Below are 19,148 nucleotides of genomic sequence, written 5' to 3'. Positions count from 1 at the left end.
ATTCACTGTGATAGGCTGGAGAGGGGAGGGAGGGAGGGAAAAATATTAAAGAAATAGGGGTTTTTATTTAAAAAATAATAAAAATATTTGTCAAAAAAAAATAAACAAGGGGGGAGCGATCAGACCCCACCAACAGAGAACTCTGTTGGTGGGGAGAAAAGGGGGGGGGGGGGGAAATCACTTGTGTGCTGAGTTGTGCGGCTCTGCAGCTTAGCCTTAAAGCTGCAGTGGCCCATTTTACATAAAATGGCCTGGTCACTAGGGGAGTTTAACACTGCAGTCCTCAAGAGGTTAAAGATGTACAGCCACCTCCTCTTCTTCTAAGCACATCCATGGCTCATCAAATTCTGTAGAGGTATTTATCTCTCAGCCTGAGGTATTACCTCTACAGTAATAGCCTGCACGCCTCTTCAACTCAAGGCTTTTATTAATCCAATGTTTTGGGGATACATAGGACCCCTTTCTCAGGGACAACAATACAATCCAGACATTAGCCCCTACTGGAAGCTCCTGCATGCAGCAGTAGCTCCCAGCATGGGCCCATGGATGAGGAGTGCATGGTCTCCCAGCGAAGTCCTATAGCTTGTATTGTTGTCCTTGAGAAAGGGGTCCTATATATCTCCAAAATGTCAGATTAATAGAAGTCTTGAATTGAAGAGGAGTGCAGGCTATTACCTTTATTGATGTTCTAAGCACATACATTGGCTCATTAAATTCTGTAGAGGTCTTTCACTCACAGCCCGAGGATTTCAAAGTCCAAAAATCTGACCATATACTCCATAGATCCTCACTCGTATAATGGTGAACCATGATAAGCTTGTGAAATTTACATCGATTATATCCTATGTTATGACCATTGAATAAGTCACTTGGAGGTGGTGTGAGTGGAATATGGAGTGCGTACAGACAAATCCCCATAAAACAATCCTCCATAGGAATGACTTGAATCTTCTGTGATATATCATAGATTTTTCTTGCCATGTCAGCTGAGAAGACATATCCAGGCCCAGCGCAGTAGGGTGGGTAAATGTCATTGGGGTAAATTTCCTCAGGGACATAAAATTTTCCTGTTTTGCTCCTTGATGGTTGTGTGTCCTTTACTATATATCCTGTAAAATAGTTTTCACGGACTGGAAGCTCTGGATGAAGAAGCTTGTGAACCAGATAGTCAACGTTAAGGAACATATCATTGTCAATTTTCATCACATAGCTGGCATTAGGGCAGAACTTAGTCACCCACTCCATGCCCAGTAAGGTCTTTAGGGTCAGATTGTAGTAGGTGTCCATGAAGTCTTGTTGGACTAAATCTCCAAAGGCTTCACTTTCCTCTTCCAGCATCATTTGGCTCCCATTTGGGAAAAAACGTGAAACACCCAGCAAAAATATCCTCAACACATCAACATCATAATTATTTTCATTGCCCCAGGTTGCCCGTATGGCGTGTCTCGCCTCCAAGTCATGGACCCTACCCGTTACCAGTAATATCAAGAAAGGAGTTCTATCTTTGCATTTATCTGGCTGGTTGATGAGGAACTTATAGGGATATGGGTAAGGTGGTGCCAGAGGATGGTGTTTGGCTGAATATGCCAAATGTATTTTCCGAACCGGTGTTTTTTCCCCAAAGTGGAACAATAAACCAAAAAAAACCAGCAGAATTGGTGCAAGGATGGTACAAAATCTCACTATGCAACGAGGTTTAACCATGATGTCCTCTTGTTATCTTGAATCTGAACCCCACTGAAGTATCTATAGAAAAATAGAAAAACAACAATATAATTAGGCTGTAAACTGATCCTAAACAACTATGTTATTATATTTCCCTGTTTTCTATTCTCTTTATTACAAATCAGTTAAAGTGTACCTGAGACGACACATATAAAAAGGATTTATACTTGCCTTGGGCTTATCGGGCTGGCCAGTGAAGCACAGGAGCGACCCAGGGAGGACAGCGACGTAGCCCACGGCCTGAAGGGGGGTGGAGGAAGCCCCAGGTAAGTATAAATGCTTTTACATGTGCAGTGGCGGAACTAAGGAGCTTGGGGCCCCAGTGCGAGTTTTACCCTGGGGCCCCAAGGACAGCTGCAGTGTCCGAGAGGTATAATCAGAGTAAGGAAACACTTTAAGGGTTATCATCACTATTCATCGCACATATGAGGTTTTAATAACCAGCATAGCGCCAATGCAAATCTAGTAAGATGGATGAAGGAGGGCTACTTGTAGGCCCCTCTGGGCCAGGTGACAGCAGTGTCATACTGGGAGCTGAAAAAAGGCTGAGGAAATCCACTTGCTGGCCAAGCAGCAGTAATCGGGTGTTGCTGCTCACAGTGAAGACTTGCTGCAGGTTTCTATTGGGAGTGATAACTCAGGGTTCCTGCTGCTTGGCCAGCAGGTGGATTTCCTCAGTTTTTCCACCTCCCAGTCTGACACTGGGTGACAGGCAGCCTATTGGGCCAATCAGAGTGTGGGGATCACTTCCTTTGAAGTGACTGGGTCTCAGGGCGGGAGGAGTAGAGCGGGCATGAAGTTACTAGCACCCGCTATGCTGCAATACAGAAGCACAGCATGCACATATGTCACTGGGGTTGATTATGCATGTTACGTGGCCACTAGCGCACATAGCTTGCAATTAGGGCATGCTGATGAAATAGCGCGAGTAACAGGAGGTTGCTAGCACTATTTCTCTTAGTGAATGAACCCCATAGAGAGATGGCAGATAGTGCTAGCAGACAGGGAAATATGGCCTATAGACATGTGCTACCAATATCTATCTTCCATCTCTCCCTGTCTACTGGGGGGATGGGTGGCATTCTCCCCTGGGCCGCCACCATCTCAGACCATCAGGGCTGGTAATTTCAATGGAATTCAGCAGCTCCGTGGCCACTTGATTCAGCCCTGCCCCCAGCAGCCCACAGCTGTTCTGATTGGGCTAAACTCAGCTCTGTTGTGTGGGGCCAGGGAGCAGGGCATTGGCTGAAAGCTCCTGCTTCTCCCGGCATCCTATCTGCCCTCCCGGGTTGTGGAGACCACGCTGGGACAGACTACTTGCCAGGCTGCTCTGTATGCATACATGGGAGAAGCAGCTAGGGCTTTCAGTGCTGGAGCAGTCCTTTTCAGTGCAGGAAGATTTGGGCTCAGCCGACGCCACCATAGACTATAATAAGAATTACTTCTATAGCAGCTCTTGGTGTGTAACGTCGGTGTCATGGAAGAGCCGTGAGAAAAGAAAACGCAATCGCAATCGGTTTTCTGCACGATTGCCGTTGACGTGCCAGATCATAATTGGATGTGTAGGTCCTTGCAGTCAAGCCTGGGAGTCTCTGTTTTCTTCATAGCTGTTAGCAGAGTTCTTTCCATGAGAGCCAAGTATGCTCTCTAAAAAGATCTGTTTGTGTAATTAACTTGATCAAAAGAAGTTCCTTCATGGGCCAGTGAAACCCAAGTGTGAACATGCCCTTTGAAAGGATACCATTTGGTGATCCCAGCAAAACCAAGCTTCCCACACAGCAGGGCTGTAGACACAGTGGAGCCGTGGAGCCAGTCTTAGGAACACATGGAGTATTTGATTTTAGCCTGTTTAAGGAATATCGTTTATATGAGAGGTATGAAAGTTATATCATTCTGCTGGTCCGGATCTGGATGGAAAATGTCCCACCCAGAAGGGTAACTGCCCCTGTCCAGCCCCTGGGCTGAACCTGAGACCCCACCCAAAAATGTGGATCATTCAAAAGAACTTGACAGGGACTCCTCCCCTGAGTACTCCAAATTCCATCGTCATGAAAGCATGCTGCTGCTAGCCAGAGGACCATGTGGTTAGCGGCCATCTTGTCTGAACTTTGCTCTGGAAACAAAAGAACTTCACATGTTTTCGCATAAAGGGAATACTTTCACCTGAACCTAAGTATTCGTATTTTCTTCCCCTTTTATTTTTATAATGCACTACTATTGTCTCCATAACTGTTGATTTTAATGGTTTTCTGTATATATTAATTATTGATATTGCATTTATAATAAAAGACTTTTAAAAGTAATTTATCTTTTGGCTACACCTACTATTCAGCCACACACAGAAAAAATCTAGCCTTCTGAAGATCCGCTTCCAGGAAGCGTTATTAGTCAAAACAGTTTGTGTTTTAACCATTTATTTGTGTAACGCTGACTGTGATGCAGGCTATGAAGTTTACACTCAATATACGATAATCAAGTTCAGATTGCCAACTGAGGTCATACACGTGAAGTCAGACATATGCAGTACACGGGGACTGAGGCAGAGCAAGGTCAATAACAGGCTAGGTTCATACACTGGTAATCAGATAGCTAAAGTACAGTAGGCTAAGACAGGTGCAAAAACATTATACAGGCCAAAGTCATACACATAGGTCAGATGTCTGAGGTACAGTTAAGGATTAGGCTTAGGCAGAGACAGGGTCATTAGGCTAGCCGAGGTCAATATCGAGTATCAGATGACAGTAGTACAGAGGGATGAGACTTTAATCAAAGTAGAGGGCTTGCCGGGTCATACACAGAGAACAATCACAATAATACAATATACAATACTAACTAAGGATAAATATATATTGCAAACACTGCATATATATCAATCTCAGCATAACTTTAGCTAGACTGAGTAGCAAAGCAAGGTGCAGTGCTCAGTGACCTGATAGCTATAACGGACAGCGAGTAACTGAATGCCCATGGCTTATATAGCAGGAATAGATAGCGCACAGACCAAGCCCCGAGGAAAATCAGACCAATCAGCAACATCCCTGCAGCAAGCTGATCGTAGGAATCAGCTGACACACCTCAGACACGCCTCCTTAACCTATAAAGGCAGCTCTGAGCTGTGTGCATCCTTCTAGCTGTGTGCATCCTCTACAGGGGAGCCGGGGATGCAAACATACTGATTCTCGTCTACAGGGGAGCCGGGGATGCGACTGATCAAAGAGGAAGAGGAAGCTTCCTCCAGCTGCTCCATGCTATCAGAACAGCCTCCAGAGACCACACCAGATAAGTTTGTTACATTACCCCCCCCCCCCCCCTCGAGGGGTGGTCTCCGGACACTCCCCACATGGCTTATCAGGATGTTGACAATGAAATTCCTGAATTAACTCATCGGCATGGGTTTGCCGTGCAGGAACCCAACTTCTCTCCTCTGGGCCATAACCTTTCCAATACACCAAGTATTGTAGAGAATTACAGAACTTCAAAGAATCCAAAATTGTTTCTATCTCATACTCAGGTTCCCCATCTACCTCAATAGGTGGAGGAGGATCAGAAGAAGAAACATTGGCTGCTGGTTTCAATAAAGATACATGGAAAGATCTTACTCCCCTCATAGACTGAGGTAGATTCACCCGATATAGCACATCATTAATTTTTTCAGCCATTGGATAAGGTCCAATGTATTTGAGACCCACATCTACAGGGGAGCCGGGGATGCGAACATGCTGATTCACGTCTACAGGGGAGCCAGGGATGCGACTGATCAAAGAGGAAGAGGAAGCTTTCTCCAGCTGCTCCACGCTACCAGAACAGCCTCCAGAGACCACACCAGATAAGTTTGTTACATTAATGTAATGCTGGCTGTGATGCAGGCTATGAAGTGTACACTGAATATACAATAATCGAGGTCAGATCGTCAACTGAGGTGGAGTGACCAAAAGTGGGGAGGCCATGACATTGTATGGGCGGAGCTAACGTAATGATGTAACAGCGAGGCATAAGAAAGCAGTGTTTATGCCATGATGTGGACAAACGAGACTTTGCATCATGGGTGTGCAGAAACTGTGTGATGCTAATAGTATACCGTAACCACAAAGCAGCAAACATAGCCATCTATGACCATTAAATAATAAATGCAGTAACGGTTACCCCGGACACCAGAAAATAAACACAATAGGCAACATGTTAGCACAAAATAACCGCAATGCGGGCAACATGTCAGTATAAAATAAATGCAATGCGGGCAAACATGTCAGTACAAAGTAAACGCAATGCGGGCAAACATGTCAGTACAAAATAAACGCAATGCGGGCAAACATGTCAGTACAAAATAAACGCAATGCGGGCAAACATGTCAGTACAAAATAAACGCAATGCGGGCAAACATGTCAGTACAAAATAAACGCAATGCGGGCAACATGTCAGTACAAAAGAAACGCAATGCGGGCAAACATTTTACCAGAAAAGAAACGCAATGCGGGCAAACATTTCACCAGAAAAGAAACGCAATGCGGGCAAACATTTCACCAGAAAAGAAACGCAATGCGGGCAAACATTTCACCAGAAAAGAAACGCAATGCGGGCAAACATTTCACCAGAAAAGAAACGCAATGCGGGCAAACATTTCACCAGAAAAGAAACGCACTGCGGGCAAACATTTCACCAGAAAAGAAACGCACTGCGGGCAAACATTTCGCCAGAAAAGAAACGCACTGCGGGCAAACATTTCACCGGAAAAGAAACAATGCAGGCAAACATTTCACCGGAAAAGAAACAATGCGGGCAAACATTTCACCGGAAAAGAAACAATGCGGGCAAACATTTCACCTGTAAAAGAAACAATGCGGGCAAACATTTCACCTGTAAAAGAAACAATGCGGGCAAACATTTCACCTGTAAAAGAAACAATGCGGGCAAACATTTCACCTGTAAAAGAAACAATGCGGGCAAACATTTCACCTGTAAAAGAAACAATGCGGGCAAACATTTCACCTGTAAAAGAAAGCATTGATTTACTCACCTGGCATAAGTCTCCGGCCTCTGGCGCGCTGCTCCCGGGACCACATTCCTCCTGCAGTCTCCCGCGCTGACAGGGCTACGGCAAGATGGCGCCCGAAGCCCTGTACTGGAGACACAAATAGGTCTCCAGTACAGGGCTTCGGCAGCCATCTTGCCGTAGCCCTGCTCGCCTGGTGGTGTCGGAACAGACACCGGAAGAGGAGGCTGGAGCGGGGCTGCAGGCAATGAACTGGCACGGCGTCTATAGACGCCGCTGCCAGTTTATTGAGGAGAGAGTGGCCAGAGTCCCGAGCCTGGGACGTCCCGCTGCTGAAAGCGGGACGTTTCCCGGGACCTCATTAAGCCTGGGACAGCGGACCCCGAATCCGGGACGGGTCTCGGGCAATCCGGGACGTCTGGTCACTCTACTGCAGCAAGTGTCAGCTGACCGCAGGAATCAACTGACACACCTCAGACACGCCTCCTTAACCTATAAAGGCAGCTCTGAGCTGTGCGCGTCCTTCTAGAGAGACTTCCAGAAACAACACGCTGACCCACATCTACAAGGGAGATGGGGATGCGAACATGCTGATTCTCGTCAACAGGGGAGCCGGGGATGCGACTGACCAAAGAGGAAGAGGAAGCTTACTCCAGCTGCTCCACGCTATCAGAACAGCCTCCAGAGTAGATGGCACGAACCTCCGATTTTCGGTTTGTGAACCCCGAACGCCAACTTCCGCAATAGCAAGGTTGCTCGGGCAGTACTTTTTAATACCCACCCGGATCCGGGTACCCAGATACCCGGATCCGATTCGGGTATCCGGATCAGACCTTGTGGATATCCCAGTGAATTCAGATATCAGACCAAATTACCCAGAGGTACCTGACCTATTCGGGTACCTGGATAGAAAAAATGGAAGTGCCCTTTAAATAGCTTTAAGAAAAACAAAAGTTTGCTTTCTTAAAACAGAAAGCATTTGCAATAATTCAGGTTGGAGTGAGCTTGAGATGTCTCCCAGTGCAATACTGCTGAATTTATGCAAATTAACCATTGTACCCTTAGAAGCTAAACACACCTCCAGAACCACTGGAATGCAATGATGTGTCAACTTGTTAATTTGTACAGAGCCATAATAATCCAACATGCATACAGACTGTTTCGAATTGTTTGATCCTCATCAGTGCATGGCATGGATTAATTTGGCTCTATGAAGTAGGGCTTGTAACACCGAAAGGTACAGACTAACCAGCAAGCTCATGGTGACCCAGAACTCATTGGAGTGTGTAAGGGACTACAATGGTCTTAAAAGCCCCCTTACTAAGATGTTAAGTATATATGCAAATTAACCATTGTACCCTTAGAAGCTAAACACACCTCCAGAACCTACTTCATAGAGCCAAATTAATCCATGCCATGCACTGATGAGGATCAAACAATCCAAAACAGTCTGTATGCATGTTGGATTATTATGGCTCTGTACAAATCAACAAGCTGACACATCATTGCATTCCAGCGGTTCTGGAGGTGTGTTTAGCTTCTAAGGGTACAATGGTTAATTTGCATATATTCAGCAGTGTTGCTCTGGGAGACATCTCAAGCTCACTCCAACCTGAATTATCGCAAATTCTTTCTGTTTTAAGAAAGCAAACGTTTGTTTTTCTTAACATCTTAGTAAGGGGGCTGTTAGGACCATTGTAGTCCCTTACACAATCCAATAAGTTCTGGGTCACCATGAGCTTGCTGGTTAGTCTGTACCTTTTAAATAGCTTTAAAATGCGTTTTTAGGGTAAATGATGCATGTGGCATCATGTTTTTTTTTTTATTTTTTTATTTTAAAGGGAAACACTAATTTATTATTTGGTGGACATAAAATGAAAAAAAAAAAGCTGTCAATTAACATCAGGACTAGGTTCCAGACAGCGGTCGTGCAGCCCACATTGTGTCCAAAGTCCAATCGCATAACTGGGACATGACAGTTTTCAGCCCAGACACCTCCAAAAATGACACAGCAAGTCCGCAATTGTGTTTTGGGTTTAATATAGGTGGTGGTATCAGCAGCAGTGGCCTGTGGCACCGTGGCGGTGGGAGCCAGCGCCAGCTTGCTTCAGCCGCTTGAACTCCTCATGCTCAACAACATGTTTTTTGGCCAGATGGGTGATGAAGCTGGAGGTGCCATACTTGTAGGGGTCACAACCTCTGCTCATCTGTAGTTTGCACACATTGCATATGGCAAACTTGCTGTCCAATGAGGGCAGAGTGAAAAACCACCATATTGGGGAGGTGAAGATTCCCCTGCGGCCTGAATGGGATGCTGCGGCTTTTCTCCCTGTGGCGGTTGGGGGTTGAGTGGTGCAACTGGTGGTAGCGGCAGAAGGATGTGATGGGTCCCGCATTCCACGGCCACTGTCTGCAATGCTGATCCTCCATGCCAAACCCACCGACGCATCCTCCTCCTCAGAGTCAGAGCTGACATCCCCATCCTGTGGATGGTAGTCACGGTCCTTCATCCCATCATCAACATCATACCATTACCCCCCCCTCCTCAAAACCCAGAACATCCTCCTCAAACTCCTTGCGGCTAACAGCCCTGAGTTCAATCGTGGCGCCTGCAGCGAAAAGCTCGCTGAATGAGGGTAGGCTGCCCGCTGGGGTCAACACTAACACGGCAGACCTTCTGAGGGTGGCCGTAACGTTGCTCCCCCCCTCTTGCTGCCCCTCATCCGGCTGCCGGTGCCAGCAGACATAGTACAACTTATACGTGATGATGTCACCAGATGATGTGGGGTACTTTTACTTTAATGAAATCGGGGTTGGACTTTAAATCAAATCAGCACGGAGTGACAGACCGCAGAGTAGAGGACAGACAGTGCACACTATCTGTCTAACTGTCACACTGACAATGCTCAGCACAGCAGCACTGCAGTAATCTGTAGTAAGCTAACACAGTACTACTCTCTCTAACAACTAACTGCAGGGATCCATCTGAAAATGGCGCCTGCGAATAATGGCGCACGGTGTTGCCGCTAATCCGTTTGCTGCTTATCGCTATTTAACGTTAAAGCCTTATTGTTATTTAACGTTAAAGCCTTATTGTTATTTGGCATTAAAGCCTTATTGTTATTTAGCGTTAACACACAGAACCCTCTCTGTACCTATCACTATCCCCTAACCACCCCCTGGTGGTGCCTAACCCTAACCACCCCCATGGTGGTGCCTAACACTAAGACCCCCCCTGATGGTGCCTAACCCTAACCTTGACAGTGTTACATTAAATCTATTCACCGTTTTGCAGTTAAATAACGTCTGCAGTTTGGCTTATGTAGGGCGCTATTGATAAATAACGTTACTGTGCACAGTAACGTCTGCTGTTTGGCAAATGAACGGCACTATTGATAAATAACGTTAGTGTGTGCCACTATTGATAAATAACGTTAGTGTGTGCCGTTTTTCTTCTTTTTTCCCTGTGCGCCATTATTATGCAGTACTAACGATAAATAGCGATAAGCGTATCTTTTTAATGCGGCGCCATTTTTATGCATAGGCGCTGTGCGCCATTATTCACTGATCCGACCTGGCGTACTAACTAACTATATAATACAATACAATAACACAGTAATCCTATTCCCTTCCTAACCTATACTGTCCTGCTGGCCTGCACAGCACACACAGACAGGACCTAACTGAGTGAATGAAATCAAACAATTAAACTAGCTAGCTAAAAAAAAACCAATAGAACAATAGTGTAGTGAAGGTGTTTAGCACTCAAAGCTTTAGGTCTATCACTATATACAGGTAGCACTTGCTAAGCCAACAGCACTGGAGCAAGTCTGTCATTGTCCAGCCAGCCAGCCATAAGCAAGGACGATCATGCAAGCAAGTCTCATCATGCCAGCCCTCTTATTACACAGGGGGGGGGGGGGGGGGGGGGTGGGGCTGGCCAGGGTTCCCTTTTGTGATTGGGTGCCAGGGCTTAAGCTGGGAGGCCTCTGATTGGTTCAATGAGGTCAGGTGGGGCTGGTCAGAGTTCCCCTCTGTGATTGGTTGCTAGGGCTTCTGCTGGGAGCCCTCTGATTGGCTGGGAGCCCTCTGATTGGCTCAATGACATCATCTCCCTTGTTACAGTACCCGTATCCGGATTATGCGGCCAGATACCCGCATAGAGCTATCCGGATATTGGCCCAGGTATCCGGAATCCGGATCAGACCCGGATAGCGGAAAATGGTCGGATACCCGGGTTAATCCGGGTACCCGGGATCCGGATGAGCATTACTGCGCAAAAGGTTCAGTTCACGCGAACTTTCGCGAACCGCAATAGACTTCAATGGGGATGCGAACTTTGAAAACTAGAAACATTTATGATGGCCACAAAAGTGATGAAAAAGATGTTTCAAGGGGTCTAACATCTGAGTTTTTGCATGGCGGAGTGGGATACATGCCAAAAGTCCCGGGGAAAAATTTGGATTTGACGCACAGCAGTGTTTCATGAGCAGAAATCACATTGTATGCTAAATTGGAGGCCTAAAGTGCTTTAAAATATCTTGCATGTGTATACATCAATCAGGGAGTATAATTAGAGTACTGCTTCACACTGGCAGACCAAATTCACTGTGTAACGCACCGCAAACAGCTGTTTGTGTAGTGACGGCCGTGCTGGACTGGTGCGCACCATGGCGAGAGTGCAGTCCATGGCGGTTTTCAAGCCCATATGGTCGCCGGGCTGAGGTAGCTCAATGACAGAACAACAGTGACTGTCCAGCTGATCGAATTTGGTCTGTCCACAATGAAGCAAGGACCTTATTATCTATCTTCTTGGGTCAGGTGTGCCCCCCAACCCCAACACACTTATTTAGCCGGTCATTGCTTCATTGTGATATGCAAGCCCCTTCACCGCGGCAAGGTAACGATCATGAAGGGGAATTGACACATGTACATGCCTTTTGTTTTGTTGTTGCAGCTGCAGTGTAGCCAGAAAAATTAGGCAGGCATGTACACGCACCAGAAAAATTCTTATAGCGGCCACAGCGGGCTTAAAAATTCAGGAATCCGCCTGGAGTCCTGGACCCTGTTGGTGGCAGCAGAAAAGGCAGTCAAGCGGCCTGCAGGCAGAGATGCTGTTGTGCTGCTCTCCCCCTGACATATATTATTTTCCCCTGTGAGCGTGCATAACCACGCCCACCTCTAGCACAGTTAAGCATATAAATGAGTGGAGCTCATAGTTCAGTTAGTAGCTAGTAGAAGGTGAGGTGTTTTTAATTTCATTTCTCCCATTTAGTTGACCCTTGGGCTTTTGGTATGGTTCCCACTAGAACGCTGATTAAAACTAGCATTTTTGCCTGGTTAGAGAAGGACTCACCAGATCGGGGGCACTTTGGAGCAGTTGGTGAGCTTAAACGCATTAACCTCTTGACGACCAGCTAACGCCGATTGGCGTAAACTGGTCGTCTGCGGGTTACCATGGAAACGGCCGCTCGATCGAGCGGCCTTTCCATGTCAGTTCACGGAGGGTGTCTCCGTGAACAGCCGGAGAGCCGCCGATGGCGGCTCGCCAGCAAAATGTAAACAGGCGGGGAAGAAATCCCCGCTGTTTACATCATACGGCGCTGCTGCGCAGCAGCGCCGTAAGGCAGATCGGCGATCCCCGGCCTCTGATTGGCCGGGGATCGCCGGCATATGATAGGCTGAAGCCTATCCTTCAATGCGCAGAACGGAAATCCGTCCTGCGCAGCACACAGGGGAAGGGAGAGGGAGGGAGCTGGCGAGAGGGCTGAAAGCGCTGCGGAGGGGGGCTTTGAAGAGCCCCCCCCCCGCTAAGCAACTGCAGCCGGCGGCGATCAGACCCCCCCAGCAGGACATCCCCCTAGTGGGGAAAAAAGGGGGGTAGTCTGATCGCCCTGCTGCACTGCTGATCGGTGCTGCGGGCTGTAGAGCCCACGCAGCACCGATCAGTGTAACATCCCCTGGTCGGCAAGTGGTTAAAGCGTAACCAAGAGCCCCTGTCACTGTTTTCCTGTTGTGTGCTGCAGCCCCTCTGTAAATATATATATATATACAGGATCTTCTCAAAAAATTAGCATACTGTGATAAAGTTCATTATTTTCTGTAATGTACTGATAAACATTAGATTTTCATATATTTTAGATTCATTACACACAACTGAAGTAGTTCAAGCCTTTTATTGTTTTAATATTGATGATTTTGGCATACAGCTCATGAAAACCCAAAATTCCTATCTCAAAAAATTAGCATATTTCATTCGACCAATAAAAGAAAAGTGTTTTTAAAACAAAAAAAGTTAACCTTCAAATAATTATGTTCAGTTATGCACTCAATACTTGGTCGGGAATCCTTTTGCAGAAATGACTGCTTCAATGCAGCGTGGCATGGAGGCAATCAGCCTGTGGCACTGCTCAGGTGTTATGGAGGCCCAGGATGCTTAGATAGCAGCCTTAAGCTCATCCAGAGTGTTGGGTCTTGCGTCTCTCAACTTTCTCTTCACAATATCCCACAGATTCTCTATGGGGTTCAGGTCAGGAGAGTTGGCAGGCCAATTGAGCACAGTAATACCATGGTCAGTAAACCATTTACCAGTGGTTTTGGCACTGTGAGCAGGTGCCAGGTCGTGCTGAAAAATGAAATCTTCATCTCCATAAAGCTTTTAAGCAGATGGAAGCATGAACCCACTTTTGAACCAGAAACAGCGGCAGAGGCGCCTGACCTGGTCTACAGAGAAGCAGCACTGGACTGTTGCTTAGTGGTCCAAAGTACTTTTTTCGGATGAAAGCAACTTTTACATGTCATTCAGAAATCAAGGTGCCAGAGTCTGGAGGAGGACTGGGGAGAGGGAAATGCCAAAATGCCTGAAGTCCAGTGTCAAGTACCCACAGTCAGTGATGGTCTGGGGTGCCATGTCAGCTGCTGGTGTTGGTCCACTGTGTTTTATCAAGGGCAGGGTCAATGCAGCTAGCTATCAGGAGATTTTGGAGCACTTCATGCTTCCATCTGCTGCAGTGGCGTTTCTACCACAGGGCGCAGGGGGGCGTGGCGCACCGGGTGCCAGACAGCCAGGGGGGTGTCGCCACGACCCCCCATAGATGCCGGACTCAGGAGGGGAAGAGCAGCGCTAGGAGGAGGGGTGACAGCAGGGATAGCGGCGGGGAGGGGGGACATTTCCCCCCCCCTCACCTGGGTCCCCTCCTTCTGCCTCTCTTCTCCCCCCTCAAAATGCGGGCAGCGGGCCGGGGGCAGTGGTCAGCGAGCAGGCGAGCGCGGAGAATACTCACGTTACTTCCGCGTATCAGCCTGGAACGCTGCGTCGCCGTCACGTGCCTCTTCTGCGCCTCCAATCATTGGAGGCGCAGTAGAGGCATGTGACGGCGACGCATGTTCCAGGCTGATACGCGGAAGTAACGTGAGTATTCTCCGCGCCTGCCTGCTCGCCCTGTTTGCTGCCCGCTGCCCACATTTTGGGGGGGGGGAGAGGCACTATACTGGGGGCAGCTAAACTGGGGGCCACTATACTACCTAAACTGGGGGCCACTATACTGGGGGCAGCTAAACTGGGGGCCACTATACTACCTAAACTAGGGGCCACTATACTGGGGGCAGCTAAACGGGGGGCCACTATACTAACTAAACTGGGGGCCACTATACTACCTAAACTGGAGGCCACTATACTACCTAAAACTGGGGGCCACTATACTACCTAAACTTGGGGCCACTATACTAGCTATACTGGGGGCAGCTAAACGGGGGGCCACTATACTAGCTACACTGGGCCTGGGGGTCACTATACTAGTTATACTGGGGGCAACTATGGGGGCCACTATATTACCTATACTGGGGGGGGGGGGGGGGGGGCACCATACCAGCTACAATGGAGGCTACACTGGGGGCAACTATACTATCTAAACTGTGGGCCACTATACTACCTATACTGGAGGGCAGCTGTACGGGGGCCACTATACTAGCTACACTGGGGGCAGCAACACTACCTACATTGGGGGCAGCAGCTATGCTGCCTATACTGGGGGCAACTGCTAGCTACCTATTCTGGGGGCAATGGCGGCACCGGGGGGGGGGGGGGTGCTTTGGGTGCTGAAGCATCCCCTAAAATTCTCCAAGCACCCCCCAGCGTGAACTGACTTTCGGCATCTAATAGATGCCGTGTCAGTTCACCGCAGCGGCAGAGCAGGGCTATAGTAAAATGTCTGAAGCCCTGCTCTGGAGACTTTGGGAGTTTCAGTTGCTGGCTGCAGAGGATCGTGGGAGCTGCGCACCGGACGGAGCTCTGCTGCAGGTGAGTAAATGTTTTTTTTTTTTTAATTTATATTAGCAGCCAGGTGTAGCGTTTATGTCCTGGCCAGGTCTACTACACGATTGAAGTGTTTTCTGGACTGGTCTGCCACACGTTTGCATGTATTTTCTGGTCAAATCTGCTACATGATTGCATGTATTTTTTGGTCAAATCTGCTACATGATTGCATGTATTTTCTGGGCAAATCTGCCGACATGATTGCATGTATTTTCTGGGCAAATCTGCCGACATGATTGCATGTATTTTCTGGGCAGATCTGCCGACACGATTCCATGTATTTTCTGGGCAAATCTGCCGACATGATTGCATGTATTTTCTGGGCAAATCTGCCGACATGATTGCATGTATTTTCTGGGCAAATCTGCCGACATGATTCCATGTATTTTCTGGGCAAATCTGCTGACATGATTGAACTTATTCTCTGGGCAAATCTGCCGACATGATTGAACGTATTCTCTGGGCAAATCTGCACACATTACGTTTATTTTCTTGAGAAAACCTGCACAAGTATGTGAATTTTCTGGGGAAAGGGTCACCAAAACTTGGGTCCACTGTCTTTGCGTTGCACTTTTAAAGGGAACCCGAGGTGAGAATAATATTAAGGCTGCCATATTTATCTCCTTTTAAGCAATATCAGTTGCCTGGCTGCCGTGCTGGTCCTCTGCCTCTAATTCTTTCAACCATAGACCCTGAACAAGCATGCTTGTTTCTGGTGTGATTCAGTTCGCTACTGCAGCCAAATAGATCAGCAGGGCAACTAGTATTGTTTAAAAGGAAATAAATATGGCAGCCTCCATATCACTCTCACCCGGATTCACGTTAAATTACAGTTAGCTCCGTCCTCATCCAGTCATGGCCATGCCCCTTTTTAGCATGTTATAGCGCCACCCATTTTTTGCCCCTTTACTTTTGGGGGGGGGGGGGGGGTCGTATAATACCCAGCACCGGGTGTCAAATGCCTTAGGTACGCCACTGATCTGCTGAAAAGCTTTATGGGAGATGAAGATTTCATTTTTCAGCACGACCTGGCACCTGCTCACAGTGCCAAAACCACTGGTAAATGGTTTACTGACCATGGTATTACTGTGCTCAAGTGGCCTGCCAACTCTCCTGACCTGAACCCCATAGAGAATCTGTGGGATATTGTGAAGAGAAAGTTGAGAGACGCAAGACCCAACACTCTGGATGAGCTTAAGGCCGCTATCGAAGCATCCTGGGCCTCCATAACACCTGAGCAGTGCCACAGACTGATTGCCTCCATGCCACGCCGCATTGAAGCAGTCATTTCTGCAAAAGGATTCCCGACCAAGTATTGAGTGCATAACTGAACATAATTATTTGAAGGTTAACTTTTTTTGTTTTAAAAACACTTTTCTTTTATTGGTCGGATGAAATATGCTAATTTTTTGAGATAGGAATTTTGGGTTTTCATGAGCTGTATGCCAAAATCATCAATATTAAAACAATAAAAGGCTTGAACTACTTCAGTTGTGTGTAATGAATCTAAAATATATGAAAGTCTAATGTTTATCAGTACATTACAGAAAATAATGAACTTTATCACAATATGCTAATTTTTTGAGAAGATCCTATATATATATATATATATATATATATCCTACTAATATAATAAATGGGAAAGTTCGGATGTTTGTTTGGATGTTTGGATGTTTGGATGTTTGGGTGTTTGTTACTCGATCACGCAAAAATGGCTGAACGGATTCAAATGAAATTTGGCACACACATAGTACATTACCTGGAATGAAGTATAGGATACTTTTTATTCCCATAACCAAAAAGGGGGCGGAGACAAATACAAATTTCACTGGAAAATGTAAACTGCAGCCATTCTTACACTGTTAATGGTAGGGTTCTCAAACTTTGCACAGTTGGTCGCTGGGTGACTGGGATTAATATTCAGAAAGGTGGGTGGAGTCTATAAAAGCCAATCAAAATTAACCTATTGATTTTCAAGGGGAATATTTACATTGCTGCCATTGTTACACTGTTAATGGCACAAGCCTCAATCCTGGTACAGTTGATCATTGGGTGACTAGGGTTCAATTTCAGAAAGGGGGAGGAGCCACAAACAGCCAATTAGATTTGTTTCATTCCAATGCAAATTATTGATGCCAAACACTGCAAAGCTCACAAACTTGGTCATTGAGTTATTGTGTGTTAGGGTTAGAAAAGTAGGCACAGCCAACACCAGTCAAATACATAAAAGGGCAACGCCGGGTCATAAGTGGGCGGAGACAAATACAAATTTTACTGGGAAAATGTAAACAGCAGCCATTCTTATACTGTTAATGGTAGGGTTCTCAAACTTTGCACAGTTGGTTACTGGGTGACTGGGGTTAATATTCAGAAAAGTGGGTGGGGCCTACAAAAGGCAATAAAAAATTACCTATTGATTTTTCGGGGGAATATTTCATTGCTGCCATTCTTGCACTGTTAATGGCACAAGCCTCAAACCTGGTACAGTTGATCATTGGGTGACTGGGGTTTAAATTTATAAAAGGGGGTGGAGCCACAAACAGCCAATATGATTTGTTTCATTTTAATGCAGGTTATTGATGCCAAAGACCGCAAAGCTCACAAACTTGGTCATTGAGTAATTGATTAATTGTGTGTTAGGGTTAGGAAAAGTGGGCGCCGCCAGCACCTGCAAAATACATAATCGGGCAATGCCGGGTCATCAGTAGGCGGAGACAAATGCAAATTTCACTGAGAAAATGTAAACTGCAGCGATTCTTACACTTTTTTATGGTAGGGTTCTCAAACTTTGCACAATTGGTCACTGGGTGACTGGATTAATATTCAGAGAAGTGGGTGGAGACTACAAAAGCCAATCAAAATTCACATATTGATTTTCAAGGGGAATATGTAATTGCTACCATCCTTGCACTGTTAATGGCACAAGCCTTAAACCTGGTACAGTTGGTCATAGGGTGACTGGGGTTCAAATTCAGACAAAGGGGTGGAGCCACAAACAGCCAATCAGATTTGTTTAATCTCAATGCAAATTATTGATGCCAAAGACCGCAAAGCTCACAAACTTGGTTATTAAGTAATTGTGTGTTAGGGTTAGAAATAGTAGGCAGAGCCAACACCAGCCAAATACATATCTGAACAATGTTAGGAAATAAGTGGGTGGAGAAAAATACAAATTTCATTGCGCAAATGTAAACTGCAGCCATTCTTACACTGTTCATGGTAGGGTTCTCAAACTTGGCACAGTTGGTCACTGGGTGACTGGGATTAATATTCAGAAAAGTGGGTGGAGCCTATAAAAGCCAATCAAAATCCACCTATTGATTTTTAAGGGGAATATTTAATTGCTGCCATTCTTGCACTGTTAATCACCTGTACCTGGTACAGTAGGCCACTGGGTGATTGGGGTTCAAAATCAGAAAAGGGGTGGAGCCACATCCAATCAGATTAATTTTATTTCATTGCAAATTATTGATGCCAAAGACCGCAAAGCTCACATACTTGGTCATTAAGTCATTGTGTGTTAGGGTTAGGAAAAGTGGGCAGAGCTGACACTAGCCAAATACATACCCGGGCAACGCCGGGCATCCAGCTAGTATAATAAATGGGAAAGTTTGGATGTTTGTTATTCGATCACGCAAAAATGACTGAACGGATTTGAATGAAATTTGGCACACACATAGTACATTACCTGGAATAAAGTATAGGATACTTTTTATTCCCATAACCAAAAAGGGGGTGGAGACAAATACAAATTTCACTGGAAAATGTAAACTGCAGCCATTCTTACACTGTTAATGGCAGGGTTCTCAAACTTTGCACAGTTGGTCACCGGGTGACTGGGATTAATATTCAGGAAAGTGGGTGGAGCCTATAAAAGCCAATCAAAATACACCTATTGATTTTCAAGGGGAATATTTACATTGCTGCCATTCTTGCACTGTTAATGGCACAAGCCTCAAACCTGGTACAGTTGATCATTGGGTGACTGGGATTCAATTTGAGAAAGGGGGGGTGGAGCCACAAACAGCCAATTAGATTTGTTTCATTCCAATGCAAATTATTGATGCCAAACACCGCAAAGCTCACAAACTTGGTAATTGAGTTATTGATTAATTGTGT

At 46.2% G+C, this 19,148-nt stretch overlaps 1 protein-coding gene across 3 annotated transcripts in view; it reads right to left on the bottom strand.

The window, feature by feature from the left end:
• Positions 1-664: 664 nt before the first annotated feature.
• The window catches only part of LOC137561001 (beta-1,3-galactosyltransferase 2-like), an 83,718-nt gene continuing 65,234 nt past the window's right edge, over positions 665-19,148 (bottom strand). For all 3 annotated transcript variants that reach the window (XM_068272201.1, XM_068272202.1, XM_068272203.1), the window contains one exon: positions 665-1,746. In XM_068272201.1, the coding sequence (XP_068128302.1) occupies positions 730-1,704 (975 nt within the window). In that variant the 5' untranslated portion in view covers positions 1,705-1,746 and the 3' untranslated portion in view covers positions 665-729. The remainder of the gene's footprint in view (positions 1,747-19,148) is intronic.

This window comes from Hyperolius riggenbachi, chromosome 3, assembly GCF_040937935.1.
Source record: "Hyperolius riggenbachi isolate aHypRig1 chromosome 3, aHypRig1.pri, whole genome shotgun sequence".
Taxonomy (NCBI): domain Eukaryota; kingdom Metazoa; phylum Chordata; class Amphibia; order Anura; family Hyperoliidae; genus Hyperolius; species Hyperolius riggenbachi.
The sequence above is the reverse complement of the archived record's forward strand: the minus strand, read 5'-3'. Positions and strand labels throughout refer to the sequence as shown.